At 37.3% G+C, this 27,618-nt stretch overlaps 1 protein-coding gene across 1 annotated transcript in view; it reads left to right on the forward strand.

Moving 5' to 3' along the window:
• The window catches only part of LOC140242400 (uncharacterized), a 54,862-nt gene that overhangs the window by 22,365 nt on the left and 4,879 nt on the right, over positions 1-27,618 (forward strand). The window contains exons 5-21 of the mRNA XM_072322136.1: positions 1,043-1,114; positions 2,272-2,343; positions 2,970-3,041; positions 5,385-5,459; positions 9,903-9,974; positions 10,786-10,857; positions 12,321-12,392; positions 15,319-15,390; positions 16,874-16,945; positions 17,829-17,900; positions 19,111-19,182; positions 20,148-20,219; positions 23,792-24,082; positions 24,541-24,647; positions 25,219-25,546; positions 26,191-26,303; positions 27,146-27,258. Of these exons, the coding sequence (XP_072178237.1) occupies positions 1,043-1,114; positions 2,272-2,343; positions 2,970-3,041; positions 5,385-5,459; positions 9,903-9,974; positions 10,786-10,857; positions 12,321-12,392; positions 15,319-15,390; positions 16,874-16,945; positions 17,829-17,900; positions 19,111-19,182; positions 20,148-20,219; positions 23,792-24,082; positions 24,541-24,647; positions 25,219-25,546; positions 26,191-26,303; positions 27,146-27,258 (1,819 nt within the window). The remainder of the gene's footprint in view (positions 1-1,042; positions 1,115-2,271; positions 2,344-2,969; positions 3,042-5,384; positions 5,460-9,902; positions 9,975-10,785; positions 10,858-12,320; positions 12,393-15,318; positions 15,391-16,873; positions 16,946-17,828; positions 17,901-19,110; positions 19,183-20,147; positions 20,220-23,791; positions 24,083-24,540; positions 24,648-25,218; positions 25,547-26,190; positions 26,304-27,145; positions 27,259-27,618) is intronic.

Below are 27,618 nucleotides of genomic sequence, written 5' to 3' on the forward strand. Positions count from 1 at the left end.
AATCATCATGCAATAGGTATAGTTTGAGACCAAATGCAATCTGAGGTATAGTAACTTATTCTGATCAAAATCATAATTTATTTTGTGTTAACAGGTTAATGTTATGATTATTACCACTTCCGTCTCTCTCTCTTTGCGGAATTAATCGATCGTTGACACATAATTATTGTCCCCAATTCCAACGCGAAATTGGCCTTTCCTCATTGTGATTTTACCAAAATCATGCGCGTAAAGAATAGATAATCGCTCCATTCGTTTAGTAAATTCGTCAGGAAAAAAAAAACACGCTTACTACAAATTTATTGGCAATTTGAGAATTATCACAACCTTTTATTTGCCATGCAGCTGCTATCCCTATATGTTTCAGTTTATAACTTTGTGTTGAGAGACAAGCCAAGCTCGTTATTGGGCACCTCACATAATATCAGACATGATTATGTAAAGATGAAATTGCACAATCTTGTGCTCTATTTGTCTCTGTCCTTTAGACGGATACCGGATATTGAGACTACTTGAAAGCTATTAACCTTTGCAGAGGAATTGCTTCACCTTATACGCCCCATCTCTCCCATAAGTGCCAGACATCACTTATATAGTTTAAGCACTTCCTAAAGTTGTGTTTATACCATGTTCCCGGCGACCACGGCAGCCCCGTTTCATGCCACCGTGGACAAAACGGGATGGACTTGAAACAACGCAGTGAGACGGGATAGGCAAACGTGACAGGCCGTGATTGCCGTGGATGCCGTGTAATATTTTTAGACTGTCAAAAATTGCCTCGGTAGTCCCAGTGCTAATGAGGAATCTTGTATGCAGTGATAAAACGGGGTTGAACGTAACGAAACGGGGAGGCAAGTAATAGTAAATGGTGCAAACGCAACTTTAAAACATTGCCATCTATTGGAACGCTTTTATAACGATGGGATGGATTTGCGGAAATATTCCAAAGACCAAGATGCAGTGTATATGAGTGGAGCGGAATGTTATATAATTATTTGTTCTTCTGTTTGTTTGTTTTGTGTTTGTTTGTTTTTTTAAACAGGGATCTTTCTAACAATAACATCACGCATCTCCGCAGCGACAATCTGAAGGACTTGACAGACCTGCGTCACCTGTGAGTTTGAATGCCTGAAACTGTCGTTTTGTTACGTCAGCGTAACATGTCATCTATACACAAACACTTACAGACTTACATGTATGTACACTTATGTATGAGTATGTATGTGTATAGTTTGTGTGTGTATATATATATATATATATATATATATATATATATATATACACACGAAGGCATAATGAATAAAATCTAAACGTATATGCATATACTTACGAATATGAATATATTACTCCTAGTAATGTTTACGTCTTGGCAGTCGATTTCATGAGTAATATGACAAAGAATGGGTACAGGCACAGGTCTGTTAATCAATATCTAATTACAATTATCATAACGGAAAGCTTAAGGGAATGAATTTGAGAGAATTTTGTTTTGTTTTGTTTTGTCTGTTTCTTTGTTTGGTTGCCCTTTTCCGATGAGGTCCAGAAATGCATCGCAGGAAGGGCACAAGACGAAAAGGGCAAGGGCGGACGCGACCCTCCACGCAATTCTTTTACGTCATGTTCTTCGAATTTGTCTTTTTTAGCGGGCTAATCTACGGCGGGTTTAAGCAGATCACGCCCTGCAGCACGGGGTGTTAAAGCAGTCATCTCTCGATCGAATTCGGCTTCCTAGCCTTTTTCTTTATGGACGGTAATGATAGCATCCCCTCGGGCGTGGGATTGTGCAATGCATATGTTTGGCCTAACGATAACACGAAAGCGGGTGAGCCTCGCCTATACGCGGGTGACTTCCCGGGGTTCTCCGGGAATTATCGCTACCCAGGGGCTCATGCCGACACTCGTATCGACGCACCTTTTTGTTGTTGAAAAGATTGGTTCACTAATATATTCAAATTTATGCCGGCTTCTTGTCGAAGTGCCTGGCGATTAGCTGCTTGCCCTGCAAATTCATCGTTAGAAATACGTACTAATCTCACACACGCCTCTTGAAACGAAGGTGTTCTTGACAAGCGGGGTCTTCGTAAGTATGTCTGGTAACGACGAGAAATAAACACAAAATATGAAGACTTTAAATATAAAAAAAAAATGCCGATTTGGTTTCCAATTGAAATTATAAAAATGATAATCTTTTTAAAGTACCTATAAGTGACCTTTACCATTGTTGAAACTAATTCCAGTTTTGTATCTCTAACTTTGCTTTCCTCTGCTCAGGACAATTACCCACAATAGGATGAAAATCGTCGATAATGACACCTTTCATACGACGTTAAACTTAGAATCGTTGTAAGTATGACCATGTGTGTTTGTGTGTTGGGGATGTGAAGGGGTTGAATGAATATTGGTAGCTTCAGGCATACATGGTTTATTTGTTTAAAATCATGAATACAAATGGATTAAAAAAATCTTTAAAGTTTGTTACTGGAATTAATTAACTTTATTTTGACGACTGCGTTATCACAGTATAACGCACAGATCATATCATGTTGTGATTTAATAAAAAGAGAAGAGAACGAACAATCCAGTTAAGATAAACAGCTATATTTTGATTATGGTAATACACACTTAGTAGTTGATTAAACAACATTCTGCTATGTAATATATTCTTTCTCTCAGTGGCAAAAAAAAAAAGCTGGAAAACACGCTTTTTGGTAATATGAGTATTAAATATCTCAAAACACTCAAGGTTGCAAAAGTTGCGTCATGCAGATTCGGATTCAGTACGCACGAAATAGGGTAAAGCTATCGAAAGACATAGGGTGGAAGGTGAAACAAGGTTCACCCTCTGACACCCAGACGATGAGAGATCTTTGTCTTTCTTTATAAATATATCACTGGATACTGTCAGCCGTTATCTTTGTGTGATATAATAATTATGTCGCCCACTTTTCTCATGCTTTCCCTGCATGCAGAGATTTGTCGGATAACCAGATCGAAGAATTCTCATCCCCAACCTTCAGGAATCTGAGACGCCTATCATCCCTGTAAGTATAAACTAAAAGAGAAACAAAAACTTAAACAAAGACAGGAACATAGCGCGACCTTTATCATGTGGTAGAGAAATGACAAGGTACTGAAAAAGTCATCCCAACGGGTAGAAGATAGATGTTCATGCATAGCGAATGTTTAGAGTCATACCAGCCTTTCAGGATCAAGGACAACATCCACATGGTTAGCTGCAACATACGCGCATACAGAGAGCAAACTTAATACTCCTCCTGCGGCCATGCAGGGAGAACAATCTCCTTCTCTAATTGCCGTTACCGAACACGGCGAGGTAACAATGTGATGTTTTCCCAGTTCCAAATCGCTTTTCTAAGGTCCAATCTAGATTTATTTTTACACTGTCGACGTTTTAACGGTAATTAGGCACTGGTTTTCTCCAGGAGTATCATTAAGATCAACTCTAATATCGTCTTTGCCATAAGGGAGCTTTGTCACCGATTTACACCCAGTGATTCCTCCTCCATTGTTCTCATGTTCCCCCCATTGTGACGGTTGCTATGACAATGACTGCATCTTTCTTCCCCAGTTTATCTCTATCCAGCCATGTACCTAGTTGTCTATCAAGTCATGTGTCTCATCCGATTAATCTCTCCATTATGTTTCCCTTTCAGCTTTCTCATATAATCTGTCTTCATGATCTTTCCACATATCTGTCTGTCTGTCTGTCTGTCTGTCTGTCTGTCTGTCTGTCTGTCTGTCTGTCTCTGTTTATACAAGCATGTTCTTGCTTCAGGTGTGAGTTTCTTCAATTTGTCTCCCTCTGCAAATTAAAGCAGTAGATGACAGGTGTGAGTCCCTCTGATTACCTTTTCCCCCGACATGTTTGTTAATTTACAGATCAGCAGTTGCGAACAAATTTGATTTGTAGAGGAAGACAAATTGAAGAAACTCACACCTGAACCTTTATCCCTCTGAATAATATCTTTCTTTCTATTATGCTCTTTGTCTTGCCTATCAATTCATGTGTCTCAGCCAGTCATCTCTTTATATATTTTCTTGCCTTAATTTCTCTCTTTACTACTATTTCTCTCCCCTGATTTCTCCTTCTCTATCTCATTGCATACCCGGCCTGCCAAGAATATAATATCATTAATGAGAGACCAAAAGTAAATTCCAAACTTCTGAAATAGACACACTAACATTTTATACCAACAGATAAGAATAGTGATGATGAATAATTTTAATGCAGTGGTTATAATGTGTGTAAATATATCCCACGCAGATGATTATGCTGATTCCCCGTCATTATACCGTGTTCATCATCGCTAATAGCGGCTTCATCATAATAAATGTTGAAACAGAAATAACAGCAACAGTTGCAATAATGATGGACTTTTCGGTAAGGGGATGATCCATATTATGGTGAGGATTATTTTGACTGAAAGTAAGATTGTGGACTTTTGTTTTGTTTAAATTCAGGTAGTCCTTAGGAACGAATGCTTTGACAAAATTAATAATCAATGTCTGAGTATCTATTTCTGTTCCTTTTAATCCATCCGACCGGGATCTCGAATGACTCAACAACTATCATTAAATCAAACATACTGATTGAAAAAGTAATGAGAGTGCAATGTATTGTGATCCTACCGATAGAGACAAGTGGGTGGAATATTATTACAAAAGGCTAGAATTCCATGATTCGATTTCTAATTCCACCCGGGGGTTTTATTGCATGTTTATGACGTCACAAAAATACAGTTCAAGTCACCATGGGAGATTTTTAATACCAAAATGTTTCAAACAACAACGTATATCATTTTTGTCATATGCATTACAAAACCACCGAATTCATGCAAACCGTCATCTGAACCACAATCACATTTGATAGGTATAGATTTAGACTAAATCTGATACATCATTTATGACTATGTATGTAAACATACCGTCCCCTCTAGCAAGAGGCAAAACACTCTGTCCCTCGGATAGGACATAAAATGGAGGTCCCGTGTATGACAGAGTCACAGCTCATGCACGTAAAAGATCCCGCTTCATTCATTCATCGCAAACAGCAGGATGTCTAACCCGGTGAAGTGGTCCCACCCCACATCCAACTGGACCCCATGGAAGACCAGCTTAGTGTAGCTGAATATGGGCTAACCAGCCATCTTCACAGATGGAAAATGAACAACAACAACAACTACGTTTTGCAGATTGCCGGAGCTTACTTCTCCTTTTTCGCGATGCGTGTCTCTGTTCTCCTGACGATATATATATTTTTTTAGAAACTAATATTTTGATTCATTTCATTTAGTTGTGAATTTCCTTGTCTTTTCTTATCATTCAACTGCGGGAAACTTTACTGTACTCGATTGCATCATCAGCCGTCTTTCTAGGAACCGCCATTTGCGTTGTCGAGGTGGACGCTGCTTCCGAAATCTCGTCAGCCTGAGAGAACTGTAAGTACATTTGATTTTATGTATGTATAGATAAAGGGTGAGATAAATATACATATTATTATAAATGTATATATATATATATATATATATATTTCTCCTTTCTTTCTCATGTCTCAATATTTATATATATACTTGTATAAGCAAATATAGAAGGGTTTATGACATTTGCTCTTGCGACAATTGCTCCCATGAAATATCTGCACCCCAGGCCAAACATAAACTCCACCCCTAAATATAATCCTTACCCTTGTCCTATATAACACTCACATCAAACTAAACGTAAATCCCTATATTACAACCCGAACCCGAACCCTAAAATCCTTGGAGAAAACAAGACTGGAGCAATTACTGTCGCATGAGCAAATGTCGTGTCACTGTGTTCGAGTGTCTATTATATGTTTGAGTTTTGAACAGATATGAAATTCGTTAGACTTCATACTAAATGATCTAAAAATAATGAGTACCAGGCAACCTACGTCATATTATGACGTGATAGTGGCAGCTATTTCGAGATACCGCGGTAGACAGTGATAATTGACTTGTTGCCTTCAAGTGGCCAAAACGCTTCCGAATGTTTGACTGATTTGGTTCAAATGTTCAAATAATTGGGGTCTACACTGCTGTTTTTAGCCAATTCTCCTCTTTATGGACATAAGTAGCTTTTCGTACAAAATGTCGTCACCGTCGTTAAAGTTGGCCTCAATTTTATATAACTCTCTAAATGTTGGAGGACATAAACATTCTCTTAACCGAATTAAGAATTGTCATGAAATCATATATGAATGTCCGCGCTTGTGATGTATCCAAATTCTGTGTTTATTCTCAGCGAATAAGATTTGTGGGTATTCTAGTCAGCAAACTTGTATGACGCGTTAGTCGCTTAGTAGTAATAGGAAAGGAACGTATTGCCAGAAACACTAGAAAAGAATGACAAGAACAAAAGAATAGTGAAACGGATTACGTTGACGATAGCAAAACGTACAAAAACAAAAACAAACCTTGTGTTTGTTTATAACAAGGTACTTTCCTTATTTATCTCAAAATACAAAAATGCAAAGTAAGTTCAACAAAATTTACCTTTCCTCAATTTCAAGATCTCGCCGTCAAAGTCTCGATGTACTCTATACATGCTCTATGAGGCATGCTCTGCATAGTCGGATCCTTTCGGTAACTTTGTTTAGCTTTTGCTGAGATGCCCGACAAACCGTATCCGAGATCCGAGGCTTAATCTATTTACCTAATTGGATTTTATTCGATTTAATCGATTAAAAAATCTGATCATAAACATGATGGATGAAACCCTGGTGGGAATATCAAAAGTCGCGGAGCCCTTGTGTTTCTGGAAGAAGAAGAAAACACGGACGGTCTCCGGATATGAAACTAGAAGTGCATATGAAAACACAACCAGGAGATTTTTCTTTTTCCCGCTTTTCCCTGACGGCGATTTACCGTTTTTGCGATCGATTTTCATGTGGAGGGACATATCTGTCGAGCGCGCTGACTCCAGCCCCACCTTTGAAAGGAAGAATTCGACCTTGGGGAGAAGGTCGCCATCCAGCATAGCGAGGGAGAAAGAGGGGCGCGTCGCGCACTTAATTCAGGGCCATCGGGGTAGCACGGTACTTGATATGATGGCGCCTTGGGGTAGACCACCTTTTCGGGATGTACTGGTTGTGCTTCCACCATCATACTCCGTTTTCTTTTTAAAGGTGCTTGGTCTTCATTTTTTTTTTTTTTTTGAAATTTTACAAAATTATCTGAAAAAAAAAAATGTAGGTCGAGATCAACCATTGCCTGCTGTTTAAAATAGGGCATCAAGGTATGAAGGAATAACTGTAGGAAAGTGTCGCCCAACCAAATGGATTCTTTAAAGATCGTATATCCCTTTTGCTAACGTCATAAAATTTTGCGTGGTTGAAGAATAATGTCTCCCAACATCATGTATGAAATCTTACGGTAAAAATCTCTGAGTTTTTAAGAAGGTAATGAACAACTGGCCCCATTTCACTCAATAGTACGCTCCCCATTTGTACCGACAGACCGAGAGTAATTGTTGGATTTTGTTGTTGTTGGGGGGGGGGGGTCCAGTTAATGAATTCATTGGAAATCTATAACATTCATTTCCCCTCCATCATAAAGAAGTTTTTATATTTCAGATTTATTATTCTGAGGATAGGTCTGGATTTTCTACCTCTACAATATACCTTGTAATGAAAGGAATCTAAGTTTCAGGGTCACGAAAAGGGACACACTGACAGCTCTAATGATCTATCATTTTGTTTCTAGCACAAACCTATTTCATCTTCATGATCTTGCTGACAAGTACAATGATTATTTTCTATCTCATTTGTGTGTGTGTGTGTGTGTGTGTGACTGTGTGTGTGTGTGAATTCTTGATAGAATTCATCTATCCATTATAATTGATAAGGACTTCGTGGTTTGTACAATCAAGATGTGAACAATCAAGACATTTATATCACATATCACCTGTCTGTCTTTGTCATGCCCCTTTAAAAGATGGCCATATCTAACCGGATTTAATCATCTTTTTTTCTTCTGTCTCTCACTAAAGAGCTTCTTGTATCTTATGTGCTTGAGAAGTGATATACTTTTACAAATATTAATAAGAAAATGCATACATAATCATGATAAACGTAGATATACGTGTGTATTGATACAAAGGCCTACGCGCGCACACACACACACATTATATAAATATATATAAATAAATAGATTAATATATATATATATATATATATATATATATATATATATATATATATATATATATATATATAATCTATTTATTCATACATATGTATACATATGTGTGTATTCAACTGATGATACGAATTAAGTTGTCACATAGTGTCCAAAGAATTACTGACATTGTAAATAGACCTCTATGTCGCCTTCTCTATAACAGACTTAATACAGACTTGCGTATCTTAAAGATTACATAATACAGTACAACACTGTTTTTCACGCTTGGAACTTCATTAGAATCACAACAGCATTAGTGCATTATTCTGGCTAATCATTTCATCAAAAGACGATTCATAATAGATGGTTATAACGACAAGGCTAGCCCACAAAAACATTTACCAGAATATTGTCTAACGTGTTGTCTGGGTGAATAGCTCTATGAAATGTGTTGCACTATTATTTTGTATCAAATCTTATTGTATTGTATTATGTAATAGTACATTATCATGTTATATCATAATAACATAGTATGTTACGTTTTGTTATACTATTGATTATGATAATGGCAATGGCGATTATAATACGAACATGTGCAAGTACGCATGTATGTATGTATGTATGTATGTATGTATGTATGTATGTATGTGTGTGTACAACTGTACGTACATTGTTAGTAAGCTTGTGTGATTGTATTTGAATGATGCACTTTCGTTGTTTACCAGTGAAGAAAACACATTCTGTCTTTATGATTGAAGAGACAATAAATAATCACACCGTACGGTCTTTCGTTTCTCCAAGTGATGACTTTTGAATTCGAGACTTCTGTGTTTGAAAGAGCCGACACAACATTATTCGGACAATGAACGAACTTTCGAAAGTATACGAGCATAATCAAATAAGACATAAACGCATCATCATCCTCATCAATTCACAGAAAGACAATTCACAACGACAATAAAACCCCACACAAACGCCATTAAACGGTTATTACTTTTACCGTAACCACTTCTCCGATATGTTTATGCAAAGAGCATGCATGATCAAAACAAATTGGCACTTCTCACCAAAGCTCCGATATGTTCAAGCAAAGAGCATGCTTGATAAAACAAGTGGGCAGTTATGTAAAATTCATCTCTCAATATAAAAAGCGATCGCCTAACAGGTTAACGCCCTTCACAGAAAAAGGAAAACAAGAAAACGATGAAACGACTAAAATACATTCCCAATTCGGCAACTGTAATTGGCTCTATTTTTTCTCTGGTTCGTCTGGCAGGAAATTTGTGAGCACAATCTGCTTTCTGAGATGATTGCAGAGATCCTTGTCTACAAAAATATCTGCGCCATGAGCATATATCTTATTTTTCTCTCCCTCCCCCCCCCCCTCCTCTCTACCTACCTACCTGTTTTCTGTTTTCATATCTACTTATATCTCTCTCTGCCTATCTGCGTCATGTCCATATTTGTTACTTTTTTCTCTTTCTCTCCTCTCTCCAACTTTCTCTCTACCTACCTACCTATCTATTTTCTGTCTTTGTATCTACCTATATCTCTATCTGCCTATCATGCGTCATGTGCACATATAATATGTTACTTTTTTTTCTCTTTCTCTCCTCTCTCCAACATTTTCTCTCACTCTCTCTCCCTACCTGTCTGTTTTCTGTCTTTATATCTACCTGTAATATGTATCTCTATCTTCTCTCTTTTTTTCTTCTTTCCTTTACCACTCTCAAATTTTAGGGTCATGGTATCTTGCCGTATTGATGAGCTGGAACCAGGCATGTTTAAGAATCTCCGTGGATTAGAAGTCCTGTAAGTTTACAATTTTATTCATTTTTTAGCCTTTACAACAAGATTTATTCAATATGGATATTGGATACTAATCCTCGGAGTGTGTTTTACGCTTTCAGAGGAAACGATATGGTTGGATTAATGTGTTAAATGATCATCTTTGTTGGATGTGTGAGTTCTATTTATGCACAACATCTCGGTACCTGATCAACCATCAGAAGTGATACACAATATCATTTCTTCTTTATTCACCTTAAGGAAAATATTGGTGGCACAACATGTCACATATTCTGACAAGAAAGAAATCACCACCACCAGTGATATCAAACTTAAAGTAACAAAAAAAAAAGCCCACACCCACTTTGCACACTTAATGCATATTCATGACAGCCTCATAAAAAGGTACAATGTACTTGATAAAACAATTCAACATCTCAATTACATGAAAACAAGACATGTACAATATAATATATATATAAATATATGTATATATGAAGAGTTTGTTTGCAAAAACCGATAAGTCCGTATTTGCCAAATGGAGATATTTGCGATCAAAGGTCAAGTAAAATAAAGAGAATAATAAGAAAATTTTGGCTTCTTTTGACCATAACTTCAAAAATATACCTCTGTATGTAGTGACCAATATATCAATTAAAAGGTATTATTTTGTACTTTATGACAGAGATCGTACTTCAAAATCTTCAAAAATGGACTTATCGGTTTTTGCAAACAAACCCTTCATATATATATATATATATATATATATATATATATATGAATATAATTGAATGGATTTTATGTTATTTCCTTTCTCTTTATCTCTCTTTCACAGTCAGCTTTCCTACAACGCCATTACTGAAATAAGAGCTGAACACCTTCAAGGTCTGGATGGTTTGCAGGATTTGTAAGTATTTAAAGGAGACCTCCAGATGATTTTCAGACTTTTGCATAATATGAACAACTATAAATATTGGTTACGCTGGGTGCAGAGTTTCAGAATTTGCAGTGATTGGGATGAGGAATAGGAATGTTTTCAACATTCATAACAAATCGCAATGAACACGGATGATGACATGGCAGCCTCACAACAAGAATGCATGAGTAGGGGCTTAAGGAAACAGAACAAAAGAAGAAGGCATGCATAGATTCTACACAGGTGACCTTGTTCGGCACGTGGTAATGTAATGGAATTACATTGCTACATTTCTGAAATATTATGTGAGCCTTCTATGTAATCATCTTTGTTCAGTGTAATTTGTTTAAGTTTTTTTCAGAGTATTGATTTCTCTGCTCAAGGACCACAATAGATTAAACACATTTATACGTGGAGCTGTTGATTTATGTACTACAGCATGTGATATTATGAAAATCTTCTGGAATGCCCCTTTAATCATCATCAGAATGCTGTCATGACTGCAGTTTTTCTTTGAAGTCAGAGTGAGATTTTTTTCTTTTCTTTTTGTGTATTTGAATGCTATTAAATCCACTCTCGTTCTGTCATGAGGATGAATTTTGCACACCAGATCCTTTCTAAGTCGGTCTGCATTCTCACCTCCCTGCTGATATCTATATTCTTCAGTCCTACGGGTAATCGATCTAACGCTGACAATGGCTGATGTTGAGCGATAGCGAGAACAATAAGCGCTTCAGAGAACGAGCATACACTAAACTATGTTCTGGACGGCCATTAATATACGTATCTGATATCATATCGTATCAACACTTGATCGGTCTGCATTACATGTTCCTCAATCGAAGTAATCGATAGAATGCTGAGTTAGACCCCCTCTCCCCCCCCCCCCAAAAAAAAAAGAAGAAAAACAGTAATCGCTTCCGAGAGCAAAACAGATGATCATGTTGTGAAGCGCCATTGGATATTCATATATAATATGAATTTGAGGTTCATCTAAATTTTGTGCGATTCGGTGTTTTCTTTTCTCTATTGCGTCATATTTACTCTGTAAGTGACGAATAAATACTGACGCGCACTGCTACTCTCTTTATATTGACTTTGAAAAATTACTCACACTATTTACTCCTTCGAAGAAGTTTTACAGCTCTCAGCCAAATATATCGTCTTTTTACTGGATTTGCTTTTGCTCCATAGAGTTAATCTATAAAGGCGAATTAGCACTATAAAAAAAATATACATAAATAAAACTTATCTGTCAATGCAACAATTAAAAAAAAGTTCTGAAAAAGTGTAAAATATATTTTCCTTATTTTACAAAATAGATGAAACAACTGAGCCGCAGTTTCTGTGTACGATTTATTGTAATGTTTGACATAATGTCTGATAATCATTTACATTTTGTAACAATATAAGCATAATCATTATCGTACTTTATCTACCACTTTTTTTTTCAGGCATCTAGATCATAACCAGATATCCTACATTGAACAAGGAGTGTTTGAAGAAATGGATAGACTTCTCAAACTGTAAGTATATTTGGCACTCATGAATATGAACATATAGGAAAAATCTTCAATTATACTATTCTGTTAAATGAGTATGTCGTTTCCATGTCTGTGTGTGTCATAAATGTACCTGATATATGTTTCCATGTGCCTAAATATATGTGTATGTGTGTTGTGTTTTTGTTTTTCATCGCGATGCCGGCAATTTACAAGTTTTGTGCTTTTGTCTTCTTCAGATATCCTGCTTTCAATTTATTACCTCTCCTTTTCCTAAATCATCCTACTATTTCTACTTCATTTTTTTCCTTCGTCTTCTTCCGCATATCGCCATATGTTAGTCAATCCCGGAAGAAGAATTACATTCACAGCATTTCTTCGTGCATTTTTGTATTATTCTTATCATATACTACCAAATTTGTTCGGATACTGTATTTTTAAACTTGACCTTTTTTGTTTAGAAATATCATGCTTTTGTCAATGATTGAACAACTGTAATCCTTTCCTCCCAAACAGTAATATTAGCTTGGTTATAACGACACAACAAAAGTTTGATATGAAATATAAAAGATCTTTTATTCATGCAAAAAAAAGAGGAAATTCAGTGAAGATCTGTTTGAAAACCAGCGGAAATCTGGTAAGATCATCAGGTCATATGATTTACATATCGTCTGCTATTAATATGAAAGTTTTATGGAAACTTGAGGGCATTTAGATATTCATATTCTTTTTTAAATTTCTGGTCCACTTTTAGAAAGCCCTTAGCATCCTTTATCTAATTCTTTGGTGTGTTGGTTTTTGTTTTTTTAATCTTACTCTACGCATTAAAGCGTAGAGTAAGATTAAAGCGTTAAGCGTTTTTGTTTTTTTAATCTTACTCTACGCATTAAAGCGTGTTATTTGTGGTGTCCCGCCACGTTCCCATACAGATCCATTATTCACTAAATATAAGATTTTAAAAATTAAAGATTTGTATTTTTTTCAACTTGGACAGTTTATGTTTAATTTCAACGCAAATGCACTTCCCTGTATATTCAATTCAATGTTTACAAGGAATCAATTTTTCCATAATTATCCCACCAGACAATCTTCTGAGTTTCATCTACCTCTTCTGAGAATATTATTGGCTCAGAATACATTTATATACACAGGCCCTAGATTCTGGAATTCATTAAGTAGCGAAATAAAAAATTCTCCTTCTTTGTATTCCTTTAAGCGTAAGTTGAAATCCTTTCTGTTAAACCCTCTCTGATGTTCGTTTTTATTAATCAAGTTCCAACAACCACAGGGTTTATCATCCAACCATCAATCAATTTCTGAATTCATTAATTTATGAAATAGCCATTATAATTTCTACACAGCTGTATGCAACCACCGGCTGTTTAAAGAATTTCTTCAATTCCCTCTTCAATTCTCTCTTTCGTTTCTCTGATCAGCGTGTAGGCATTCTCTTTCTTTCTTCCTTCCTTCCTTTCATTTTCCACCTATCTGTCTAGTCGTGTCATGTTATTGTGTGTCTCCCGTTTGTTTCCGTCTTGTGTAAATCATACTTGTGTCCAGCATATACAAATAAGTATTTAGTTAGATTTTCTTGAGTGGTTCACAATCTACAAGCTTGCTTTTTAGTGGACCTCTCAGTTCTCCTTTTTTTTTCAGCTGAAACAAAGTCTTGTATTATTTTGCGTATACATATGTTACTTTATTATTGTATCATTTGATATCATTTGTTAGTTGTGTGTATACGATTGTGATGATAACCTAATTCATACTGTGTTGTGTTTTGTTGGAAAAAGGAGAATGAAATAAAATGAAATGAAATGAAATGAAATGAAAGCTGACTTGTACATGATGTCAATTAAGGCTGTATAAAAGTGACTGCATTGCATATCATGAGGCGTCTTCATACCATTCCATTGCAAACCATCTCTGGTTTATTTGAGTTTATTATTAATTCACTTGCATCCCTCCTCGAATCACTTTGAATTTGGCACACGTTACGTGTTTGTCGATAATACGATAATATCTGATAATTGAGTGAATTTGATCGGTGGATGGACTGATGGATAAGCGACGGATACGACATAGATATATGCAAATACATAGTGTAGGAAAAGGCCCATAAGATATAAAAGAAAGATGAAAAAGTGTATATGTACAAGTGTGTGTCTGTATGTGTATGTGTGTGTGTTTATGTATGTAAGTGCATTGTATTGCGTTTACGAATGTTTATGTTTGTTTTCTTCGGAGTATGCGCGTGCCAGCACACGTGGATGCGTATTAAATATTAACCACAAGAAGGCGAGGACACATCATTCCACCCATCTTATCACTTTATCCCCTTAGAATTGGACGGCAAATCTCTTCACATAATGGCTTTAAACTCAGTGTAAGAGAAAGAAGAAAAGAAAATGTCTGATACTTATCTCTCTCTCTCTCTGTCTCTCTCTATGTCTTTTCCGTCAAAGGAGACCTCCGGATGATTTTCAGACTTTTACATTAACAACTTATATATTAGTTATAATGGGTACAGAGTTTCAAAATTCACAGCGACTGGGATAAGGATTAAGAATGTTTTCAAAATTTATAAAAAAAAAAATCACAACGAACAAGGATGATGATATAATAATAGCAGCTTCACCATATGAATGAATGAGTGGGAGCTGAAGGAAGCAGCACAAAAGAAGAATCCATGCATAAATTCTACACAGGTGACCTTGTCATTATTAAAGCAGGCGGTATTGTAATAAATGTACAATGCTGCATTTCTGAAGTATTTGAGCCTCCTACTCATGCATTCTTTTGGTGAAGCTGCTATGTCATTATCCTTGTTCAGTGTAATTTGTGTTAGGTTTATCAGAGTATTGGCTTCTCTGCTCAAGGACCATCTTTCTCTTCCTGGAGTATAGCTAGTATACAATGTCACTCCTTGATTTCTTTTCATAATTCTCAGGATGTTACATGACAACAGGTTAACCAACGTATCAACGGGACTTTTTGCTCCTCTACCGCGGCTAGCAGTCCTGTAAGTGTGACAATCGTTCTATTAATTTTTTTTTCTTTTCGTCATCAGTCACATGTCATTAAAGGAGGTATAATTCCTTTTCTACAGTAGCATCAACTCCTCTACCAGAGGGTTATACTAATGTCATTATAAGGTACCAATTTGTACACCTGGGTCAAGAGGGACTAGGTTAAAAATGTAAATGCAAGGATGAAATTTGAATATATTTATATACGCTATGTATGTACATATGAAAAAAAATATGTATATATTCATATGACATATACATACATACAGCCATAGACAAGTGCTCCAGCCCTATTCCCACATACACATATTCATCATTCCTATGTGGACACACAAACGTACTCTACACACACACACACACACACACACTATAGACTACTTTCAGAATACTTTCATATCTTATGAAATGATATCAGTAAGACAGTTTAGCCAAGAATATCAACTCAAGCACTTGCTGGAGGTTTGACGACCTATCAATAACTGATGTATGCGACAAGTATTCCAACTGAAATAAACAGGAGAACTTTCCTCTTGTAATACTATGACAGGAGACGTTGAAAAAAAAAACCCAACAAGTTGCTAGTCTGGTCAGGATGAATCATGAGTTTATTTGAAGGTTTCATCCTACTCGTGTATCTTATTGAGAATAAGCATGACTTATACAAATCTTAAAAAATAAAGAAATAAACAAACATTTCAAACATATTGTACCGGTCTTTGTAGGTTTATTCTTGGTTTACATACTTGTGTTCAGATCAATACAGATTTCAAAGTCATGATGGTTGGACTTATATTGTCCCCCCCCCCCCCCCAAGGAAAAAGAATGGAAGAATGAATGTGTGGAGTACACTGCATATTTGTAAAAACCATCATCTTGAAATCTTGAGTTACGTTCGTGCGGCAGTGGATACTACAAACCAGCAACGGAAACGAAAACCAGGGTGCTGAAGAAAACTTCACCTTGCGTGAATCGATGAGTGATTATCCAATTCCCCGTGACCTTAATGAGGTCTTTTGAAGCATTCCTTTCCTTTTTCAGTACAATGAGAAGTTCCGCCCTGATATATCATTTTCAAAGGGAAGTGGGAGCGCCTCGCCATATTCCATTTTCATATGACTTTGTTTAGCATTTTTTGTTGTTGTTGTTGTTGATGTGTTTGGACTCAGCAAATCTTCAAATGTTCAAATGATAGGTACCAAAAGGTCACATAATAGGATGGCAAGTGTAAAGTACCTATAAATCTATTTCTATAATTTTCTTCACGTACACTTTAACATTGACATTCCACTCAGTTATGTCAATATCCAGCAGATCGCTGCTTTTCAAAGAAGCCCTTAACGGTGTATAATAGAGCTGACTCACTATTTCTTGCATAATAGCGCTCACTGTAAGATGCCTGTGTCTCGTGCAATGCAGATCTCTATAACGTTTGCTGTACACTATCTTACTTTCTGCTATTTTTCTTTGATTTTACAGAAAGCTTGATGGAAATCTGATACACACTATTGAACCGGGTTCCTTTGCTGCGGTCAGAAACGTCGTTCACTTGTGAGTTTGATGGAGTTAACTTTTGCTTCTTCTTTTTCTTCTTCTTCTTTTGCTATTCTTTATTTTAAAGCTGAGAAGAACAGGTGTGTTACACTATGCTGTTAAAGTTAAGAAGTGGGGAAACGACTTCTTTTTCGAACGAAACAGCACTAAGCAATACATGACTGTTCAGGTACTTGGAATTTGCTGAGACAGAGGGGGTTGTTTGTTTGTTTGTTTGTTTGTTTGTTTGTTTGTTTGTTTATCGGTTTTTTCTAGGTATCATCGTCACAAAGCACGTAAAGATGTCAATAATCTGTGAAATAATTGTTCAAACTGAAGAACACACAATATGATCTGTGCGACTATTACTGGGTTATAAAAGGACCGAAGGAGTGAGCAAAATGATGGTGGTGATACGAGATGTCCTGTATGGAGTAAAAATTTTTGTTTAAACTTGGTAGTATGGGGCCCATTTAAGTATATGGTTCCAGGGAAGTCGTGGTGACAGTATAGTTACATAAATGGGTATTGAACGTAGTAGTACTGGTAATTTCTTTCGTGTTGGAACGTTAGCAGTGACACTAGCAGTGGTGGTATAGTTGGGGTAGTATAGTGTAGGGACTATTTCAATTGAGGTAGAGCACGTAGAGAGGTATAACGGTTGTAGTGGTAGTGGTATAGTGATTGGACATTATTGATGTGTGTTGTTATGTTCGGTGCTACCTGTTTTCGCTGGTATTAACCATTTACGTAACATGCAATATTGAATAATGAACATACAGTATTTCTCATTCATGCAATAAGGTGAGATAGATATTGTTGAAGTGTAACATGCAATTTTTCATGCTTTTCCATGCTATCATTGTAACTTTGGTGCAATTTCTCTTTGTTTTATCTATAGTACAATTATGAACAACCATCTCCGTGAAATAAAGGTCGGAATGTTCGAGGGACTCGGCAACGTGACAACTATGTGAGTCTGAAGGAAGACACAATCATTTTATCATTATCTCACAGATTTCATTTGCTTGCGTTCCACTATACCTCCTCAAGATCCCTCCGTTCATCCTCTACAACGCAGTTAACTCCTGGATCTCGCACTTCACAAAATATGGTGATCGTGCTTTTTCTACAATTACCCCTTCTCTCTGGAATTCTCTACCTGCCTATGTGCATCTAGCCACTTCCGTTAATCAGTTTAAGACCCTGCTGAATTTATCTTTTTAGTAGATAGTCCTCTGGAAACCCCCAGTTGTGGGTCGGTCGATGGAGGTACACACTGACTTTGATTTTCAGTATTCATTTATCGTATTTATACACTGTATCTATTGTTTGAATTACATACGGTTTTTAATCTTTTTGTGTTTTTAAATCATTTCAGATTATATCTTAATTTTCCGGTAAAATTTGCACTTAGAAACATCCATATTAAGAGCCTGAATGTATTGTATTACTATTGCTATTATTATTGTTATTATTATTATTATTATTATTATTATTATTATTATTATTACTATTATTATTATCATCATCATCATCATCATCATCATCATCATCATTTATGATTAATAGTTATCTTAAAGTCTTTGTGGTGATCATTGTATGTCAGGGTCTTCTCGTGTACAGTAAAATCTTAAGATAATCTATACTATGAATAGCCAACTTACTGCATATTTTGATATAAGCCGGCGATAAAGCAAAAAAAAAAAGACAGAAAGGTGAAATACAAGAAAAAGCATTAATGATGATATGAGGAAAAATAATATAGTGCCTTTATTTTGTCAACTTTACCATAGTCATTTTAGTCGTAAACTGAGATGTTATAATTCACCACCGTCTTAAATCTTTTTGCCAGTTGATGTAAAATGTGATTATAACTTATTATTATAAAAAAAAGCGAAAACATTTTGCTGTCAAGATAGCAGAACACAAAAAATGAGCATAAATTTGCAACGAGGAATAGGGCCAACTGCCAAAGATTTATATTTATATATGTGTATATGTGAATATGTTATTATGTATATGTATATGTATATGTCGTATGTGTATATGTATATGTATATAATAAATATACATAATATTGTATTACATTATGTACATCTATCCGTATGTCAAGAGAGAAAAATGTTTGTGTGAGAATGAAAAATAAATAATTTGATTTCAACCTTCAATCTTTTGTCCAGGAGTCTACGCAATAACGGAATATCGGACATCGAGGAACACTCATTCGATCCAATGAGAAAGCTGGAATCACTGTACGTTCTTAAAAGACATAATATCGTCAGGTCAAAACAAGAAGGGCGCTATCGTATTCTAGGATTTGAGTGTTAATAACAACGAAAAAAAAATCCATTTTCATGATAATTAAAAAAAAAAGTTTAGTCATTCAAAAAGTGGGTGGATTTTTCAGTATTGTTCCACATATTGGGTAAAATGGTGCCCTTGTGTTTTTGATTCTTAACATTTTACTGGAAAAGAAAATAATCTAAGATCGACACCAAAATGTAGAGGAGATTGAGCCCTAACAATGTGATACCAATAACTCAATAGCGCCCTCATGGTTCTCAGCCGACGATATATTCCTTCTTACTATTAGCACACGTCATTCATTTTAAGAATAATAACTATCAACAGAAATTAAAGCGTGCACATTACTCCACTTAAAGCAATATGGTTATGTACATATATATAATTGTATGCATATGTTTTGTTATTGGTTTCACCTGGAAAGAGTTCGGCATCAAACACATTGCATGACAATGGTAACAAATAAACGCCCTGCTGTTTTATACTGTACAATTTATACATGTATATGTAGGCGGCTGTAATACGTAGATTATGGTTATCACGAGGAGGACTTATTTCATTTTAAGTAACTATTAGTACAAAGACGTATTATCTTTAGGGGAAAAAGCTGGACACTTCCGATGGCAACGGCAGATCTCTTAATCCTTCAAAGAAAGTAAGAGCGATTTTTTTTTCAGTCTTATTCTTTCAAAGCACAGCTAGGGTGTAGTTTTAGGGAAGAAAAAAAAAAGCGCTATGTATTTCCTTTCCTATTGCGAGGATTAAAAAAGAAAGTAGGCTGTTTTCCAAAGATATTGATACTCACTATCGCTTTTCGAATCAGACTCGGCAACGCACAATCCATTTTATGACTGCAGATGACTGGCTGCTTTTCTACTGTTTGAGGGTTGTATAATATTTTGTTTTCAAACAGGGACCTAGAAAAGAACAAATTGACAGAAGTGCCCCGCGGGCTCTTCGACACCCTGAAGAGACTAAACAACATGTAAGTATTTCTTTATTATTTTTTGCATTGTTGTAAACTGCTTGTATTTATACGATGTTTTGATTTGGGATTACTTTTTAACGTGTTCTTTTTATTTCAATCATGTATCTGGTTTTCTTGCGGCATGACTGAAATTTCCCAATTTTCTGGTAAATTTCGTGTCACCTGAAATTCATCTCTTCTGGAAATCTTCGGAGATTATCAATGGTTGTTGAATTGGGGCTCGCCTCGGTTAACATTAATTTGAACCGAGTTTTCACCAAGGGCACGTCACGGGCTCAACACCCGCAAGGCATACGGCCCATGAGCTAGACGTGGAAATGAGGTCCATGAGTCATAACATGCGTCATACAGCTCACGAGTCATACAGCCCGTATATGAGCTACACACCAAGTCAAACAGGCCCATCATGGGTAGACACTAAGTAAAACAGACCCATTAGCCAGACACTAGGCGAACACTAAAGTCCCACGAGTTCGACACTATGAAAAGGGAGAAAAGGTGCATAACTTCGGCACTGCACATATTAGAACTCGTGATGCAATGTTGAGCTCTTAGGTCGTGGGGGCCTATTGTAGTTGATGTCGAGTTCGTGGACCGTATAACCCGTGGGCTGTATAACTTGGTGTAGAGTTCGTGACCTACACCCAGTCATATTGCCCACGAGTTGTACAGCCACGAGTTAGACAATAAGTGAAAAAAAGCCTCAAGAGTTCGACATCAAACAAATTAGGCCCACGAGCTATACTGTCCACGAGTAAGAAACTATAGCGATAGGCCCTATTTTCCCGGTGTCTCTAACCCGTAGGCCTATGTTGCTTGGTGGGCTGTATGACTAGCGGGTGTATGATATGTGGACCTTTTTTCAATGTCTAACAGATCTTGGACCGTATGACTCGTGGGCATCTAGTTCGTGGGATGACCCCTTTTCACTGAGTGATCAAAATGAAATAGTTTTCAAGCACGAATGCAAAGACTGAATGTTATTCTTGTTGAGATCATGTAGCCAAAATATCATTTCGACTCCTCATTAAATAGCAGCCCGTATAAAGACCCACAAAAAGAAAAGTTTTTTTTTTCTTAAGTTTGCCAGAGAGAACATAAAGATAACGACAAAATTGTAGTGCAGGAAACACTCAATTTGCACCGTTCATTTTAAAAATCAGTGGTTGGAACAGTAGGCCAGTTGTCGAATGAAATAAATCGGCATAACAACTCCTTACTACAAAGGTTACTCGTGCCAATACCAACTTAATAATGTATTGTCATATACCTAAATGCAGTAACTATAGGTACAAATAGTATTGGCGAGGGGAAAGAAATCAATGCTCCAAAGCTGTTGGAATGGGAAGAAGAACATCCGGTGCAACACACAGCCGATTGGGTGATACAGCGATTACCCTTCGTTTTTCTGAAGGTTCGTCTATCACAAAATGAAATAAGAATCGAAATTCTGAAGGTTGATCGTTTGTACGCACTTTTTCTCTCCCCCCCCCCCCCCCTCTTTTTGGATAAACAAACCTTATTTCATTTCTTAATTGACGAAGCGTTTGAATAGCGAACTCTAGCGAACTCTTACTTTCGGATTAACGAACCTTCGGAATAACTCCACAATCAAATCGAACGAATATGTGCAAACACGAATTAACGAACGTCTAGGTTAAGGGAGTTTGTGTGTTTTGGAATAACGAACATCACCCATAATAATATCTTCCACGACGGCTTCCCTAAGGAAGGAAAAGAAAAAAGAATATTTGCCATTTTATGTTCTATACTCGGATGATTCAAACTTCACTATAGCGTGTGAAGAATGAGTCCGTTTGAATAAGTACGTAATGAAGAGATTATGGGCTTGAGTAGGAGATCTAACGGTTCTAGTCACTTATAATGACATGATAACAAGTCTTGATTTCCTCTGGTAGTATACTTCAACGCTTGTGATATCATCGCAGTGGCGGATCCAGAGGGGGCGCACCGGGGGCGCGCCCCTCTTTTTACAACAGAAGAAATAAAAAGAAAAAAATAGGGAGGCGCGTGCGTCCCCTTTAATTTTATATAAAGGCGCCTTCCCTTTACGGAATTCCTGGATCCGCCCCTGCGTCACTTGGATAATGCGCGCGAAAGCTATTCTTCATCCTAGTATATAAGCGCAAATCCCCGCATTATTTTGTTAAATCACAAACTTATCATGAATATTACCTCTCTGCACAAGACAGACCAGTGTTCCTTCGCTGGGATCCAACTGTATGAGCCACAAGTATATAGTCTGTAGGATAGATGCAATAGAAATTGTAACTTCCGCGTCCAGGTCGAGCAATTCCTATACATTAATTTGTTTGTAGGGCAGCGGTGGTGACTGTTTCACCGAGGGAGTGGGCAACAGTTGCATTAACCCTTTGTGCGCCACATGAATTTCCAGCCCATAGGTTTGTGTGTAAAATGTGTGCAAATTTGACTCATTGGCACAGAAATGCTTAAAGGGTGTGTACAGTTCTGGTTGAAGTGAGGATTTAGCTTTTAACGTTTTGCGAGATATTCAGAAACCACTCTATGAGATGTCAAAGAGCATGCAGTTCTAAGGGGTATCAAAAGTTTATTTGATAAAAATCGGTTTTGAAATGGTTGAGATATCCAAAAACAAGGTGAAACAAAGAGATAATAAAAGACGTGGCCTGTCGCCTTTTATTTTTATCACTTTTTTGGATATCTCAGCCATTTGAAAACCAATTTTCATCCAATAAGCGTTGAATCCTTCTTAAAATTACATGCTCTTTCATAATTTCATAAGAGGTTTCTCATTATCTCACTTAGGAATGTTGAAAACATGAATCCCTACCTCAACCAGTACTGTACAGTCCCTTTAAAGGTAGAATCTCCTGGAGCTATCCAGGGAAGGTGTTTTGTTTTGTTTTGTTTTGTTTTTTCGGGGGGTTAATAAAAAAATCAAGAAAACCAAAATTTCAGCTTGCAAAGGAATGAAGCCACGAGAGTCTAAAACTCGAAAATGTTCCCGAGCCTACAGTTTAACATCACATATTATATTGTTGCTGTTGACAAGATAAAATTTTTCTGCGGCATAATTTTCTCACTACGAAATAGGCTAAACCAGGAGAAGATGAAAAGGACTCTGAGAATAGGTCCATTAAAAGCGTCACCAGGCTGCATTTTTCTATTCTCCTTTTAGTTATTTTACTTCTTTTACCTCTCCTTGTACTCTCGTTTTTCTTATTCTTTTTCAATGTTTTTTTTTTCTCCTTCTTCTTCTACTTCTTAATTTTTTTTTTCGTATTGCTCTTCCTTCAGATTCTTCAGTCTGTTGTTGTTGTTTTAAAGAACGAAAGGAGAGAGAGAGAAAATGTCTCCATCTCTTTCCCCAAATATCTATTGATTGAATGCAAGTGAATGCAAATGTCATCAGCTGAAAAGATTACTGCTCAATTTAAATCACTTTTGTGGCGCAATGCCTCAAAGTGCATTATCCAGGGTAGGCATGGTAGGGGGTCCAGAAGCATTCTCCAATTGCATCCGCACTCACGTTTTCATGAATATAATCATTACCGCCTTTTTTGCAGCTACTTTGATTATTTCTTCATGTGCGGCTACGCCCCCAACGTTCGCGTCTGTTCGCCGAAAGGGGACGGGATTTCGACCGCCGAAAACCTTCTCGGGAACTGGGTTCTGCGAGCTGCTGTGTGGCTGGTCGCCCTCCTCGGTTCCCTTGGCAACCTCCTCGTCATCCTGGCCCGGTGTTTCGTCAGTGAGGACAACAAGGTCCACTCGTTCTTCATCATGAACCTCGCAGTGGCTGACTTCCTCATGGGTCTCTATCTCCTGGTTATCGGCCTGCATGACGTCATGTTTCGGTAGGTGGCAGAACAATGATGGATGACCTTTAAATACCTATGGTTTGATTTTCACAAAAGTTTGAAAGACTCTTGATTGTTTAAGGTATTCAAATGTAAATATACTGCTATGAATACGTCGACCCAAATTTACGAGTTAGTTAAAGCTTGTAATGTTAAATTTTTATTCATTTCAATTCAACTCAATTTACTGTAATTATACTTTTATAATCAATATGATATATATAACAAGTTGGAATTAATGTGCCACGTTTAATAAGAAGGGAGCGCAAAATCATAGAGAAAGTGTATTGTGTGAAGGAACTTTGCTGTGATGTCTGTTATGAACGTTCACCTTCTGTAGCGCTCTATAAAATGTCTTTATGTTGTATTTGCGCATACCTGAGTTGATTTGACGTAATCTTTGGAGAGTCGTCACCTTGGTATTCCGTGTGCCTTTTTGCCTCTGGTTTTTATAGGGGTAAGTACATCTTTAACGATCTGGACTGGAGGAGTGGATGGGTCTGTCGGATGTGTGGGCTGCTCAGTCTTCTTTCCAGCGAGATGTCCGTTCTCACTCTGACTGGTAAGTTTGATTTGATTTGATTTCGTTTCATTTCATTTCATTTTATTTTATTTCTTTATCATTTCATTTCATTTCGATTTGGTTTGAGTTGATGCAATGTAGAATTAGATGATTCAACAGAAAACAGGGACTGAAGAAGTGCACCTAACAGAATTCACGCACGGCGTAATATTTAAATTGTCAAGTATGTTTTCCTAAGTAAGATTTCTATTCATATTATTCCTTTGTTACTTTCTCCTCCTCCGTCTTCTTCTTCTTCTTCTTCTTCTACTACTTCTTCTTCTTCTCCTTCTTCTTCTCTTCCTACTTCTTCTTCTTCGTCAGATGCTTTTGCCCTTTTCTTTCCTTGTTCTTTTTTTAGGATCTTCTGAATTGTATAGTTATCATCATTTTTTTTACATCACCAACACGTTAATTATCATCACTCTGCTTCAGGATCATCATTATCGAAGTTTTAGCATAATACGAGTGGCGATAATCTTTTCGTTCTCACAGTTACACTCTTTGTTGTTGACCTTACATACCGTATTACCTTGTCTCGAACTCATTTTGTTCCCCACCCCAAACGCAGTGATCACGTCGGACCGCTTCATTTCCATCGTACACCCGTTCAAGTTCCGTCAGCGGCACCTGGCCCACGCCGTCTCGCTCATGGTGGCCTTCTGGCTGGCCGCCATGCTGATAGCCATACTTCCGGTGCTCCATCGCCCGTACTTTGGCGAGTTCTTCTACGGCGGCAACGGCGTCTGTCTGCCGCTCCAGTTCGACCGCCCCTTCGACGACGGCTGGGAGTTCACCCTGGTCGTGTTCGTGCTCTTCAACCTCTTCGCGTTCCTCTTCATCCTCTACGCCTACGCCCAGATGTTCGCCACCGTGCGAAAGTCCAGTCTTGCAATGAGGTCAGTGTTTGATGGCACCTTGCCACCTGCAAGAGATCTTGATGTGTGTCTTGTGTGCTATCTGTTGTATAAGACAGTCATTATAAGTACCTTTGAAAAACAAAGGTGGTTGACCTCGACAACCTGGATATTTTGCTGCAGCTTGCCTGACAGCACTGAACAACGCATGCAAAACTATATTTTAATTAGCGACGCGCGTTCAGTGTAGGAATCGGAGAATCGAATAGTTATGTCAAGTAATATCAATCTTCTTATTTGTCCGCAATATCGCACGAGCCAAATTTTATGTCACGTTTAAATTCAAATTCATATTAAAGATAAGTCAATTTTTCTAAGAGGAAGAACATTCCTCCTTATACCACCTGCCGTGATAAAAAATAATTAGGATATTCCTACCATGTCTACAGAGCGAGAAAAAGCAAAGTATAGATTTGATCAGTTGTTGATGAAATCACATGGGTAATTCATGACTTCACAGTTTAATTTGCTGGGCACTATTCTAAACATGACTTGAATTTTAATTGAAATAAATAAAATCGATTGTTCTTATTCTTCATTTGTTATGGTTTCATACGAATTAGTCCCAAACCTATATCGCCGACATTAAAGTCTTGATTGTACTCTTTCTGGTGACCCACATACAGGTCAACGAAAGAGTCGCAAGACTGGAACCTACTGAAGCGATTCACGATCATCGTTGCGACCGATTTCATCTGCTGGATGCCGATCATCCTCGTGAAGATTGCATCGTACGCAGGTATCGAGTTCGAGATGGCGCACTACCTAAGTCCAAATCTGCTTTTTTTCACGTTTGTTTGAAAGGGATGGTATAGTATTGGTGGAGAGGAGGATTGGACTTTCAACAGTACTTTTTGCAAGATACCAAGAAAGCACACATGAAATAGTACAGCGCGAATCATTTCAAGAGGAATTCAAAGTTTATTCGATGAAAATCGGTTGTGGAATGGCTGAGACATCCAAAGACAAAGTGAAACAAAGCAGTCATATATATGGTGGACCTGTTTGGGATATCTCAGCCATTTCAAAACCAATTTTCATCCAATAAACGTTGAGTTCCTCTGGGAATTACATGCTTTCTCATATTTCATAAAAGGTTTCTCATCATCTCATCCAAAAATGCTAGAAACCTGAAGTTAGGTCTCGACCAAAACTATACAACCCCTTTAGGCGCATGCTGACGATATTTTAGTAATTTCATGTGTGAAACGTGGGGGCAAAAAAAAAAAAAAACAACAACACCCAGGGCGGCTGGGAGAGCAGTCCTCGTGAGGACTGGGGTCTTTGTAGACACATGAACTAACATGCAAAATGCCTTGATGGGGAATAATTGAAGTGGTGCTATTGGACAGGTGCACTATGGTCTTTAAACAGTTTGTCACTGAAGTTGGTTTAACCCTTTTTGCGCCAGAGACTTTGGACAGTGTGTGCAACGCTATAATGTTTTCTGTTCCAATCAGCACTCAAAGCACGCAAAAAGGTTAATAGATTGAAATGATGGTATTGGTAGGGTTTTTCTGGATTCAAAATCATTCCAGAGTCAGTTCATTCTTCAAGACTCAATGATTTATTCTTTAACAGGTGTTGCCATACCCCAATCCGTCCACGCCTGGTTTGCCGTCTTCGTCTTACCTGTCAACTCTGCGCTGAACCCCATACTCTACACCGTCACCACACAGTTCTTCAGACAACGGGTGAGCAGCAAAATCTCTGCAGAGTCGATGCAGTAAACTATTGTTGCGTTCTTATCACGTGATGGTTCAGTTCCATTTTCATTCTCCATCCTTTTCACACCCATCTTCATATCCTGGGCACATGGAATCTTCGTACTCAGGTGTCATCTGATACTCATATTGCAAACGATGATGTGTCGGATTGATTTTCTTTTATTACCACGCAACCCAAAACATCTTGCAACAACTCATTGCCATTGTCATTTCGTAACCCTCCATACTGCCAGACTGTTTATTGATGTTTTCATCATCAACCAGTCACAATCGTGTCACAGTGTACTCATTCAGTGAATTCAGAGGTATATAGAGTAAAAATGTGTC

This window comes from Diadema setosum, chromosome 19 (genome assembly GCF_964275005.1).
Source record: "Diadema setosum chromosome 19, eeDiaSeto1, whole genome shotgun sequence".
Taxonomy (NCBI): Eukaryota; Metazoa; Echinodermata; class Echinoidea; order Diadematoida; family Diadematidae; genus Diadema; species Diadema setosum.